Source organism: Puccinia triticina, chromosome 16A (assembly GCF_026914185.1).
Source record: "Puccinia triticina chromosome 16A, complete sequence".
Lineage (NCBI taxonomy): Eukaryota > Fungi > Basidiomycota > Pucciniomycetes > Pucciniales > Pucciniaceae > Puccinia > Puccinia triticina.
The window spans coordinates 2350702-2364761 of record NC_070573.1 but is presented as its reverse complement, the minus strand read 5'-3'; the positions used below and the strand labels follow the sequence as shown (position 1 = coordinate 2364761).

Sequence of the window (14060 nt, the reverse complement as noted above, 5' to 3'; positions counted from 1 at the left end):
CTTAGCTCTTGAACTCAAACACTCCCGCTTCTCTCGACCAACCTCCTCTCCACTACTTATCTCCGGCTCCAGCTTTGCTTATTGGATCCTCTACAGTCTCCGATAAGGTAAGCTCACCGGATCCCATCCTTATTTTTTCCTTGCTGTATTTGAGTGGATCCTTTGATCCTGGTACGACTCCGCTCTACCCAGGCCCCTCCATCTTGGAGGAGTGGCTCCTCCTCCCGCCTAGTCGGTAGAGTTGAGACGGACTTCGGTCCTCCCTTACAGGGTGTTCTCCGCTCTGCAAGCGTGTATCCGTAGACACTTAGTGTCATTGCATAGTCGGGCGTTGTCACATTAGAGACCCGCCCTGACATTTGGGGGCCTCATCTCCTTTTTCCCAGACCTGAGGTTTATCACACCCTCATTTTTCCTTGTCACTCTGATCATTGAGTCCAGTTCCTGAAGAACTGATTTGCGTCTTGTTCTTCTCTATCTTATTTCTATCAGTCCGTGTTGCTTAGGACGATCAGCCATACTTGCTCTGTTTGAATCTTTGCGGCGTCATAGTCCTTTGCAGAGCCTATAAGTATCAGTAAGCAAGTGATGTCAACTGCCTTGTCCCGTCGGACAATAGTCCCTACACAGTTTCTTTTTGTTGGACAGACCCAATCCGACACCAGCCAACGTAAACTCAAGCTCTAGTGAGCCTGTCCGGTCGACGGTCAACCCAGCACCAACTGATAACGGAGTAGCGGCTCTTTTCAACTCGTTGTTCCGCCCTACCGGCAATACAGCCAGAGCTCAGTCGGACCGCGCAGTTCCCCAGGCAAATCAAGCTACCGAGCCCAACAACGGTACAGGTGGCGCGGATACAGGGTTAATCGCGACTAAAATAGACCCGGCATTGTCAGCAACAGGTTCTACAACTGTGAGAGCCCCAGCCGTTCCAGCTGTGAACCCAATCTTGCGTTGTTTCATCGACAGCATCCACGACTAAGCCCCACCAGCACCTCAGTCAACTTCGTTCACGCAGGCTCATCCGCATTCTGCAGCTTCAACTGAACTAGTCGAGCGGGAGTTGCGCGGCAATCCTACTAGTGGTGCTGATCCTGCGAGATCCGTTCAACCTTGCCCGGCTTCAAGGGCCGATACGGAGATTATCGTTGACGGTTAGTTAAAAAGGGCCTATCATCCTATATAATGGCTCCACCAAAGAATGCCACCACTAACCCTGGTCCTAAATCTTCCTCAACTAGGGCCTCCAAACCCGAACTTGTTGGACCCGGAGAATTCAAGCGAGGAGGAGGACGTCCAGTTCAGTCCAGCAACGGAGCTGGTAATCGGGACCCACCTGCGATTCAGGGAGGAGTGCCTCCAGGCGTTGGCGGCCTCGAACTACGAGCAGGCGGTGTTGTTTTGGGATCTGGCAGTCTCGACTCACGACACGCTAGTGAGACTAATCGGAGCGGAGGCATTAGCCCACATTGCAGAGGGATGGAGCCCTCACAACACACGTTCCAGAGTCGACCAACAGGCAGCCCCAAACCCAGGAGGTCCAAACAACCAACCGGGGAAGACTTGTCCCAATGCCAGGAACCGACGTCCTCGGCAGCAGGGCCAACCGGCTCCAGGGGCGAGACAGGTAAACCAGCCACCGGTGAATCAGCGCGGGCAGGGTTGGATGCGCGGCCACCAGCAATACCGGAACCAAGTGTACGGGGAGCTCTTTCGAATGAGCCGCACGATCCAAGGGGGTTACCAAGCGATCAATCACTTGCAAAGCTGGAACCGAGGGAACCAGCGGGACTTACCTTGAAAGAGGCCACCGGACTTCTTTCTTACATGTTTCAGGAGGTGGAAAAGGTGGTGGATGAGAACTCTAAGATAGTTGTTTCCCACCATGATAAATCTATGACAAAGCTTTTTTCTACTCTTTCTACCAAAGTCTCCACCCTTTTGTCCAACAAAATATCCTATTTACAGGATCTAGTTGTGGCTAACTCTAAGTCATCCACATTTTCTCTAACTAACTTGATGGCTATGGGTAATACAACCTCTGCAGCCGCGCAATCGGCTGTTAAAAAATTAGATAGAATAGCTGAAGACCTTAAGCTGTTGAGAAAGTCCGTGAGCGCTCTGCAGTCGTTGTCTGTGACCGGAGCGGTGCAGAACAAGACTGGCTTTGAGGAGCTTCTTGCCGTTTCCCTTAGTAGCGCCAATGAGTCTATACTGATGGCATTGGACTCCCGCCCCCAGTGTGATTCGGCTAAGGTAGTACAAGTTGTTCAGGAATTTGATGCTAAGGTGCATCACATGGAGGCGGCTATTGAGCTCAAGCCTCTTATTTCAGATAACAAGAAGTTTGAAGCGGACATAGTGGGTCGACTGGAGCGCCTGGAGAAACTTATTGAGGCCAAGTCACGCCCCTTAGACAATGGGAAAAGCGTGGCGACGGCCATCGAAGCTACAATGACTAAGGTAACAAGCCGTTTGGATAAGTCACTGGCAGATGATTTTTCCGCGCGGCCTGCAGCGGTTGATATCAAAGCACAGGTGGCCTCCGCGGTAACGGAAGCCATGGGAAATTTTAGTGATAAATTGGACCGCGTTCTTGCTAGCCGTGCAAAACCCGCAGAACATGAGAATGCAACCAGCGAGACTATGGAAGATTTGAACGCCCATATTGAGGAGGCCAGCGAGGGACAGAGAAAAGACTTTCTTAAGCTTAATGAGCCCTTTGACACCATGATAAGTCAAAACCGCTCGGAAGGAGCCAGGTTGAGAGCCGAAGTTACAGAGCTAGCTAACTTGGTGAGAGCTGCGACTGTGGCGGAGCCCACTCCCCGTCGGCCTGGAAATGGAGCAGATGTCGAAGGTTCCCATGATGAGCAGGAAGCTGTGAGCCTAGAGGTCCAGAAGCAATTGACTAACGCCATAGCGAAGTCACACTGGCCTACGTTCTCCGGCAAGGGAGAGTATGACCACATGGATTTCATTCATTGGATTGACTCTGCTAAACGCCACAGTCATCTTAACAATGGGGTGATAGTACTCAAGTTGCTCACCATTCTAACTGATGGAGCTTGCTCTTGGTTCAAAACCATGGAAGCTATCCATCAAAACAAGAAATGGAGATTTTGGCGAGAAGAGATTTGTAAGAAATATGGCACCTCAAGTTGGAAGCGCATGAAGGAGGATGACTTTGACGCGGATAAGTTCATTGCTGGTGACTCGGTTCCTTCCGATTGGGTCACGAAGCAGTATGATCGGCTTAAGTGTTTTGCTCCGGACATTTCTCAGGAGTCAATAAACTTCAAGTTGCTGCGCCTCATGGACAGCGAAGTGGAGTTTGCCGTCAAGACAGCTATGAGAAACCCAGCCGCAGATCTTAGCGAGTTTACTAACGTACTTGAAGATATTTGCGAAAAGACTAAGTTAGGTAGAAGGCGCTTCACCCCGAGAGTGGCAACTGCCAACAAGACGCCAACAGTCCCAAGTGCTCAGCCCAGAGCGCCCGCCATGACAGGACCAATTACCTGCTACACTTGCAAGGAGACCGGGCACACTTCAAGGAAGTGCCCCAAGAACATAAATCTTGTTGCTGGGGAGGATCCGCCGGTCCACAAGGAAGAGGAGGCCAGCGTCTATGATCCCAAGGGTCCCATCATTGGCGAGACGTCGCACGGAGCTTTTGCAATCAGTCTGTTGTCAGGAAAGAATAACCTGGTACGCATGCAATGCTGTGAGCTGGACTGTATGGTCCTGCTGGATAGTGGGGCAGTGAGATCGGTAGTGGGAAAACATTACCTTAGACGTTTTTGCCCTGGGTGGGAGAAGTTCATTCTACCCATTGAGACTGGGAATTTCCATAGCGCGTCAGGCACTCTGCTTCCGCTTGGTATAGTGAACATTAAACTGCAAATGAAGGACATTCGATTTGTAGTAATGGAAAACATGAGCTCAAGATATTTTATTGTGGGAAACAATTACCTTGCTCACTAGAAAATTTCCCTTATCAATGGTGACCTTTGCCAGTTCACAATTGGTAAACGAGTGTTTGATTTTGACGAGTCCATTAATGCAGTGATTCCGGAAAGCGCTCCTGCCACTTCCTTTGCTGAAGAAGTTGGCCGTGACGCTAAGATTTCTCCCAAACTGTTGGCAAGGCAGAGAGCCAATCTCATTGAGTCGTTGGGAAATTTCAGGGGCGCGTTTGCAACGGTGGACCAGCCTGCATTCGGCGCAATTAAGGGTCACCAGGTAGAGGTTACACTCACGGTCGAAAGGCCTTACCCGCCAGCATTAAGGAAGGCTCCTTGTCCGGCGAGTCCTTGTACCCAAGCGGCGATTGAGGAGCACATAAATATGTTGACGAGGATGGGAATTCTCAGGAAGGTAGGATCCAATGAGGGTGTCAAGATCACTACTCCTGTGATCATTGCCTGGAATAAGGATAAATCACGACTTGTCGGAGACTTTTGGGCGCTAAACACATACACTGTGCTGGACCGCTACCCAATGCCGGAAATCACAGAGTCCCTGACAAAGTTGCACGGCGCGAGGTTCATCACTTGCATGGATGTCCTAAAGGGCTTTCACCAGAATGTAGTGAAAGTCGATAGTTGCAAGTATCACCAAATTATCTCCCACATGGGAGTTCACAAATATTTGCGGATGCCGCTTGGAATCAAAAACGCGCCATCACATTTTCAGAGAATGATGGATGGAGAGTTCAACAAAGAACTCAGTCAGCTATGGCTAATAGTCTATATTGATGACCTCATCATTTTCACCGAAACTTGGGAAGATCACATTGAAAAATTGTCCCTGGTTTTGAAGAAAATTTGCGCAATGGGAATGAAAATTTCCCTCACAAAATGCTCATTTGGTTTTGCAGAGCTGAAGGCTTTGGGTCACATTGTCAACAGGCTGACATTGGGTGTGAATCAAGGTTGGGTAGCGGCGGTCTTGATGAAACCTATCCCAGTTACGGTGAAGGAGCTTCAATCCTTTCTGGGATTTGCTGGCTACTATAGACTGCATATCAAAGATTTCAACAAAATGGCGTCCTGCCTCTACAAATTACGTAGTCCTAATGTGGCTTGCAAAATGACTCAGGATAGGCTTGAGGCCTATAAGGCGCTGCACGTGGCACTTACTACGGCTCTGTTATTGTTTCATCTGGACCTAAAAAGGCCGTACCGGCTCTATGTGGACGCCTGTATGGATGGCCTTGGCGCCGCGCTTCATCAGGTTCAAATGGTGGGTGATTGCAAGCAAGAGGGTCCTATTTGTTTCATTTCGCGGCAGCTGAAAGAATCCAAGAAGAGATATGGTGCTTCCCAGTTGGAGTGCTTGTGTTTGGTTTGGGCACTGGACAAGTTGTACTACTATTTGGACGGCTGCGTTTTTGAAGTTATCACCGACTGTATTGCACTGAAGTCACTGATGAATATGAAGCCACCCAGTAGGCATATGCTGCGGTGGCAGATATCTGTGCAGGATTGGCGGGGCTCTATGACTATTGTCCATCAAGACGGCTTGATTAATAAGAATGCGGATGGGCTTTTGCGTTGGGCTCTACCAAACATTGCCAATAACCTGGCCGCCGACCTCGAGGAGGCTGTCCACGAGTTGCCTATAATGGCCATTGCAATCAGTGGTCTTGCTGAGGACTTCTGGGATTCTGTTGAATCCAGTTATCAGTCTGATAAAAATACGGTGTGTTTGATTAGTATCTTGAGTTCAAAGCACGTCCAGCAAGACCTGGTAGCCCAGTTAGACAAACCGTGGAAAGGTAAGTTTGCAGTGGGTTGATTCGTGCTGTTAGATGGGCTGCTTTACCACCGCTCAGGGAATCATTGTGCACTAGTCCTAGTTCTGGAAGACCACATCAAGACAGTACTCCACAAGTGTTACGATGCCGTAGCTGCAGGTCACTTCTCAAAAGATCGCACAGTTGGACGACTTAGAGTGCTGGCCTGGTGGCCTGGTTGGACCGCTAGGGTTGAGCAGTATTGTAGTAGCTGTGACTGGTGTCAAAAGGCTAACAGAGCTACTGGGAAGCGTTTCGAGCTTCTCCAAGCCATTGACAAACCTAAGCAGAGGTGGGAAGTCATAAATATGGACTTTGTGACTGCCCTGCCGCCCGGAGGGAAGGATAGTTTTAATGCGGTTTTAGTTGTGGTAGACCGCTTCTCAAAGAGGGCCAGATTTCTACCTTGCTATAAAGATAGTACGGCAATGGATACTGCACTACTGTTCTGGACGTCCATAATAAATGATGTGGGGTGTCCCAAGGTCATTATTAGTGACCGCGACCCAAAATTCACCTCGGAATTCTGGCAGAATCCTTTTGACTTACTGGGTACAAAGCTCTCATTTTCCACCACCTACCACCTGCAGACAGATGGTCTTGCTGAGCACATGATCCAAACTCTGGAGGACATGATCAGGCGGTACTGTGCTTTTGGCCTGCAATTCAAGGATGGCGAAGGATACCCCCATGACTGGGTATTGCTGCTGCCGGCACTGGAGTACGCGTATAATTCCAGCGTACACGCGTCAACTGGCAAGACACCATTTGAGTTAGAAAAAGGGTGGGTGCCACATATGCCCCAAGATTTACTTCTATCCAGAGTGGTCACCCTACACCCTTTGGCCAAGAGGTTCCAACAAATGATGCTGAGTGCCGAGAAACACGCCAGTAAATGTGTGGAGGAGGCTGTTGCTTACAAGAAGGAACAATGGGACAAAACCCATCGAGATCATGACATTATGGTAGGAGACCGGGTGTTGATTTCCACGCTCAACTTCCAAAACCTGGAAGGAAATAGGAAGCTGAGAGATGCGTTTGTGGGGCCGTTTTTTGTCAAAGCTTTACATGGCCGCAACACGGTTGAGGTTATACTTACCAAGGGCTTTGACCCCAAGCACCCTACCTTTCCAGTTAGCCTCTTGAAAAAGTATGTCACGCCGGAGAAAGATCGTGTTATACCGCCTGCAGTTGTTCCAGCAGACGTAGGAGACGGGAGCGCAGTCGGCTCCCCCTCCAAAATTTTAGACAAGAAGCTGACGCGTGTCCATGGGCAGGATTGTCAACTCTACCTCACGCGCTTTAAAAACAAATCTGCGGACGAGGACAGGTGGCTACCCAAGACGGCGATAGCCAATGCAGACGCCCTACTCCGTAGGTTTCGAGCTCATAAAAGAACACCGGAGGCTTGTATCCGAGCCATCCTTTTTTTTGGGGGCAAGTGTCAACCCTCTGTTAGTCCCGACAGCACAGAGGATTGCAAAGGACCGCTCCTTTTGCCGCAAGAATGACTTCTGCCGCCGGAATGGGGCGCAGCAATAGATACCTCAGCACCGCACTGACCTTGTTGCGGTGTTGAGTAGCACAATAGTGCGCTTGTTGAATAGTATGTCCACTTAACAGCGGGCAGGAAGTTGGGGGAAGAAGAGCTTCCGGGATCGGAGCCCACTTTTCCCATATAGTAGGGGGACTCTCTTCAGGAGAGTTGTTCCCCAGAGTTTTTTGGTACCAAGCCCGCCTATATTGTTGAGCATAATCAACGATTGGGGCTTTTATTCTTGAAAACTTGACAACAGCTTCTTTTCCTTTTTTCTTAGCTCTCAAACTCAAACACTCCCACTTCTCTCGACCAACCTCCTCTCCACTACTTATCTCCGGCTCCAGCTTTGCTTATTGGATCCTCTACAGTCTCCGACAAGGTAAGCTTGCTGGATCCCATCTTTAGTTCTTCCTTGCTGTATTTGAGTGGATTCTTTGATTGCGGTACGACTCTGCTCTACCCAGGCCTCTCCATCTTGGAGGAGTGGCTCCTCCTCCCGCCTAGTCGGTAGAGTTGAGACGGACTTCGGTCCTCCCTTACAGGGTGTTCTCCGCTCTGCAAGCGTGTATCCGTAGACACTTAGTGTCGTTGCATAGTTGGGCGTTGTCACATTAGAGACCCGCCCTGACATGAGAGGCTTCAAGGAAAACGTTGAAGTGCTTTTGAATACAAGTAATGATATAGATCCAAGCGGAGGCCTCTTGAGGAGGACTGGGGGCATAAAAATTGAAGTAATCAAAAACATCAAGCAGGATACATGGCGCGATCTCCTTGAGTTGTTCGTTGTTGTAAACAAACCGGGTGGGAAACTCTCTGCCACGACGAAGGAGAGCTGCAACTTGATCCAGAGACATCTCCAGGTAGCTGACACCATCAAATGGCGACGCAGATTCCACGGATTCCGAACAAATTCTCTTGAAGGCGGGCGGAGCATCCGAGCTTTGAGTTGATGAAGGATAGACCGTGCTGGACGCCACTTCCAGGCTGCCCTTGTAGGGACTTTTGTAGAGTGGACCAGGCTGAGACTTGATGTAAGGGATCAAACAGCCTGCTGATCTTCTTCCTTTGGAGCTGGGCGCTTGAAACAGAGCCTACATGAGTAAGAAGTAAAAATAAAAAAATAAAATAGAAGCAAGGTAAGTATGGAGTTCAAATAGGAGGAGGAAGGAAATCAGTACATACACTTTTTTGGGAGCAGTTTCAAAGACCGGAACAGGAATATTGGGGACAATATTGACTGCTTTGCCTTTGGGATCAATGGGCAAGATGAATTCAGGAGATGGCATGAAGTTGGGGAGGCTTCTGAAGTAGCCCGGTGGAGCTTGTAAAAAGCTGTGGATGGCATTTCTTTTCATGCACATCCAGGGATTCTCGACCTCAGCGGCCAAGGCTTTGGATGGACCTTCAAGGATTTCTGGGTTGGTTTGAAGGGTGCTACAACCCGGTACGGAGGCAAAGGTAGGAGCCCGAGGCTCACTTGGAGAGTTTGCAAGCATGTCCTGCAGGGAGAACGGATGGAATAATTGAGTTAAACTAATATTCATTGGGGTTTTGGATGAAGAAGGGATACATACCTCCTCGGAAGGGTTGGATGGACAAATGGACTTCTTCAAGGATATGGGATAAGACATGAATAGCGGACACACGCACTGGGTACCAACAACAGATTGGAACACAGGGGAGGAATGTTCAAAACCTCAAGAAACAGGAGCTGATGAGGAGGGAAGAGACTCACCAAAGGGTCTTCTTTTATACCCATCAGGGATCCATCTCACATTTTTTGATGGAGGGACAAACTGAGACATTGAGAGAGCCTGAGACCCCCAACTTCCAGGCAGTTTGGCTGACACATAGTAATTCTCAATCACATTTGTGTTAATGGAACAGAAAGGAAGAAAATATATTGACCAGGCTTGCAGATCTACTAGTGCCTGTACTACATCTCGAAGTTGAAAAGAATAAAGTTTGAAACACGTGCAAGAAGGGGTAGCACTGCCCAACTCCACAGTACAGTCTCAGCCACAGAAGACACATCACTTCCAGGAATACAGGAGGTTACATGAAACTCAAGCAGCAGAGGATGATCAGCAAGTTGCACTACAAAAATTCTGAATTGTTGACACACATTCTCATCACAAATCACCCGGAGAGGATTCCTCAATTTAAGAGAAGGAACACCTCAACACATCTTATGCAAACAAAAACATCCAAACACCAATCTACTAGTAGTTCAAGACACACGCATACCATTCAAGACACATGGACAAAAAGTAAGAACAATCCGGAAAATACACAAAGTGAAAACATGGATTGAGAGGTGATATCTGTTCATCAACAGAGGTAAGTAATTCTGAAGCATGTGCTGATGCACTCTTTTCTCACAGACTTCCTGGTGATATAGTTTTTTTTAGATTGAAAAATGCCACACTTGACTGGGAAAACCACAAGCCTGTTCCTTTGTAGGATTGGGTTTGTTGCTGAACAACTTTATTGAATGTTTTGAGGACTGGATCACTGAACAAAGATTCCAAAAAGGGAATATCAGGGGTCAATCTGAAGGTCCAATACCAAGCATTAAAAATGTTTCAATGATTTTATTATCATCCAAATGGGGGGGGGGGGGGGTTGACTTACCCGGATAACCCTATTTTATATGGTGCAAAGGCACAAATTTTGCTAGACAATTGATTTTTTAGCCCTGATCATTGAAGATCAGAGAGCAACAAATCTTCATTCTGCAAAGAGAATAACTTGTGGAATCCAAGTTTATTGAATTCACACAATCCTGGTGCCTCAGATCTAAGTTTTGGCGTGTGTTCTTTAGCAAAAAACCCTCCAAAACACCTCCCCAGACCACAATGTAAGTCAATGATCTCACAAAACCCAAAAAACCGTTGAAAATATTCCACAAACACTTCATGAGAAGCACCTTTGAATGACCCTCCAGCCTGTGCCGCAGCAACACGCAAAAAAGTGTTGGTCAAATTTCAAATCAAGGAGGGGCCTAATCAAACGATTTAGGGGGCCTCCAGGGAGGGGGTAGGACACCACTGGATCCCCTGGGGGGAAACAGCTCCAGCATCCACCTCTTTAAGTACTCGGCCCACCTCATGTATGTACCTTGAAAATTTTTGGCTTCACTATGGCAAGCACCATATTGACTGTTGTCTGAGCCGTAGACGGTGATAAACACTGCCGTACAGGTTTTTGCAAGCCTCAGCCGCCTCGCCATTAAGAATATCCCTCACAATTGCACCGCAACTGAAACACTACCCTCCGTACAGGTTTTTGCAAGCCTCAGCCGCCTCGCCATTCAGAATATCCCTCACAATTTCCCCGCAACTGTTGCCTCTACCTCAACGCGTGCACCGCCCTCATTCCTTCTTCTTGCACTGGACCCGAGCACCAGTGCGCCCTGGAAATGCACAATCTCTTTGGCAATTCAGTCATATCCATTGTCCTCAACCATACCTCTGTCACTGACCTCGGCATTGCCCATCTTGCTCGCTTGCTCTCAACCACTCTGCAAGAGTCCTCAGACCGGCCCAGCAAACTTCCCTCCAACGAGCCGTTTAGAGATCTCAGGTCAATTATTTTGAGGGGCTTGCATTGTGTGACTGACCGCTCCGCGAAACACCTGAGTCGGTATCAAACCTGTTATCCATAGGTGAGTTTGGCGGATTTTGCGGTTGGCGTGACTATCTCTTGTTCTACTAATCATCAGGTGCTGCACGCACTGGTCCATCAGAACTCACCGGCACATTGTGTACAGACACAACGCCGCTCATCTTGAACAGACCGCAGGCGGCCCATCACACGCAGTCCCCCTTCCGGCCTGCGCGATCAGAAGACGAGCTCAAGCTGTTCTCACGAACCTTGGAGCCACCCAAGCGATTGAATAAGCTGCTGAGCCAGCATAAGCATGACAAAGTCCCAGCCGGCGGGCCGTTCTTTTTCCAAATCAACCAATCCGATTGCGCTTATTCCAAGAAATATGGAAACTGCTTGGAGTCCTCGGCTTTTGCCAAACGCTTCCCACCTCTCTGCCTCCTGCCCCGTCCCCCCTATCCACCGTTAAACCCCCAAATCTTCATCCTCGATCCACTATTCAGTCAGCCACTCCCCACGCTCATGTCTCCAGTCAATCTTCTTCTCTCCCCTTGATCAAACGCAAAAAACTCAACCCTTCTATCCTAGACAACTTTCTCGAAGTCCGAAAGTCTCGCAGGAAGTAGACCACCCCCACAATTGTTCTTTGTATGTATTAACACAAAATTCAGTTGGCCCCTGTAATAATTGTGTCATTGTGGCCATAAATATTGCATACACCGCTAATCTCGTTGACTTTTCCAACATGGCATCAAACAGAATAGTAATTTGAATGTATTGTCTTTGCCAAGTACGTTGGACCGTTTCAAATTTTTGTTCTTTTGTTTTATGGATTTATTCTAACTTACCAGATTGATTTCTGGCCAAAGTATCCCACAACCTTCATTTTCCCTGCAGCTTGTGTAAGGGTTGGGTGCTTGGTCTCTGTTAGGCCAGAGGGCTCACATAATTAGAGGGCTTTTGATTGTTTTGAAAGAAAGATTTGTGCAATAGGAAATGTTTTCACTAGTGACATTGCAGATAGCAAAAAAATTACTGTGGAAGTAAGTAATTCAGGTACAAATGAGAAAAGACTATTGACTGGGGATTTTATTACAGGGAGTTGGCATCAAGCTTGGTACCTAGGTGAATTAATGATTTCTGGAGCTCAAAATCAACCGGACTGACTTAGACTTCAACTGGACTGACTTGGAATTATTTCTTCACAGGATGTATGTAACATTCTAAATACCAAATTAAATGTTGATTTGTATGGCTCTTCATGGAGGATCCCTGAAATTTTTGATTGAAGTACGTTTTTGAGTTGATGTGATGCTGAAGGACCACCCTGAGTCAGAAATTGTAGTTGCTTAATGAAGGACCTTCTGAGATTTCCCACTGTAACATCAAGTGAATTATATATGTAAATATGTGACAAGTTGGTCTCACCTTGTTTATGATAAATTATTGTTTGTGGATTATTCACAATATAAAGCAAGATGTTGTGGAGGGGGAGGCTCTTTTCTTTTTGGAAATCTATTCACAATTTTGAATATTTATTTACTGAACTCATCCTTGTCAGACTTACCATTTCCTAATGAATATCATGAGAGAAAGACGATATAACTTGTCTGCTGGTGAAAACTTGATCTTGATAAGTTTCAAAAAGCCAGTCAGATTTATAAGCTATTCCCTCCAGATTAAGAATTTTAGCCAACCAGAAGTCCTCCAATCAAAATTTATGAATGTGTATGAGATAATCTTAAGCCAAATTTGGGGGCGCCTGGAAGGGAATGACTATGCCAAGGGAGAAATGGTGGGTGGGCCCTTAGGAAGTTGACACAGGGTTTTGGGCCCTGCAGCGGCGAAGCCACCTTGGACTCTAGTAACTATTCAAATGACACATAATCATGACAGAAAATTTCTATTTTCAGAAGAACATCTGTTGAGAGGAAATTGAACCAGTACATTCTGTTGAATTTCTCAACCAACGTCGAGGAAGAGATACACACTTAATTCAGCATTCAAATTCAGCAATTGTCTGGGGACAGACAATACGTTGGGGGAGGATGTGGTCAACGCTCTTGCATAGGAAGGAAAAATTCATTTTTTTTTTAGATTACACACAAGTTTCACAGTTACATATACATAACAAGTCTACATATAGGGTGTTCAAAGTTGACTTGCATAAAATCATAACACCATAAAATCATAAAATTCTAAACTGAAAAAAATAAGTTGCGCCTAAGCACTCAAATTAGAGCAACATTTCTAGAATGGTATATATGAAATCATCACTTGAAAGTTTTATAATTTTATGATTTTTTGCATTGAAAATTTTATGATTTCAACTTTGAACACCCTTATAGTAATTTTTACATATACATGCATATTTACAGTCATTTCCTGTTGCATACTCCTAATGTATGCAGTGTTATAGTACCATCTTTTACACTATATTTGAATAACCAGAGATCAGGAGTTAATTAGTGGAGGGATGAAAGTCCAAGTCCAAGTAGAGGCTTTGACCCCCAAAACCTGATAAGAAGTAAGTACAGATCCTTATCTCGTTGCTATTGGGCACTTCTTTGAACATGACAACTATTTTTTTCTCTAGAATATTCCAATCCTTCTTGTTTCTAAGGCAAAACTTCCATTACAGTTGATAGACCATTTTGGAACATTCTATTTCTTCTTGTTTTCATGTATTGTTGCACAGCCTCTGCTGTCTCTATAGTTACTAGAATATTCCATACTTGTATTGCTGCGCTACCTGCACTTTTTGCAGGGAAAGTGTAATCCTCCGGGGGGCAAAACTCCCTCACTCTTATCTATAAAAGGAGGCTCTCCTCCACTGTTCTTCTGGTTCCTCATGCAAAAGTACACAGAGTACCTAGCCAACAAAAAATTGTAAAAACAACAGCACATATTTACTACACAATATATATACCAGTTACACCTTACAAATAACCAATACTTTGCCAGAAGAGTCCCAAATAATTCCTTGCAAGGCTATTAACAACTACACTGTCCACATCTTCTTCTTCCAAGCTTAGCTTGGGGGTGTTGTCAGTCTGATTTTCAGAGAGGCAGGGGTTTCCCCACACATACTTCTCTAAATTCAGCCAAAAG

At 46.6% G+C, this 14060-nt stretch overlaps 1 protein-coding gene across 1 annotated transcript; it reads right to left on the bottom strand.

Moving 5' to 3' along the window:
* Positions 1-816: 816 nt before the first annotated feature.
* On the bottom strand, positions 817-2564 carry PtA15_16A237 (uncharacterized protein; the record flags this gene model as incomplete). Its single annotated transcript, XM_053163908.1, has 3 exons — positions 817-872; positions 2142-2284; positions 2359-2564. The coding sequence occupies 3 exons, from the start codon at positions 2562-2564 to the stop codon at positions 817-819; spliced, it is 405 nt and encodes a 134-aa protein (XP_053027886.1).
* Positions 2565-14060: the final 11496 nt, after the last annotated feature.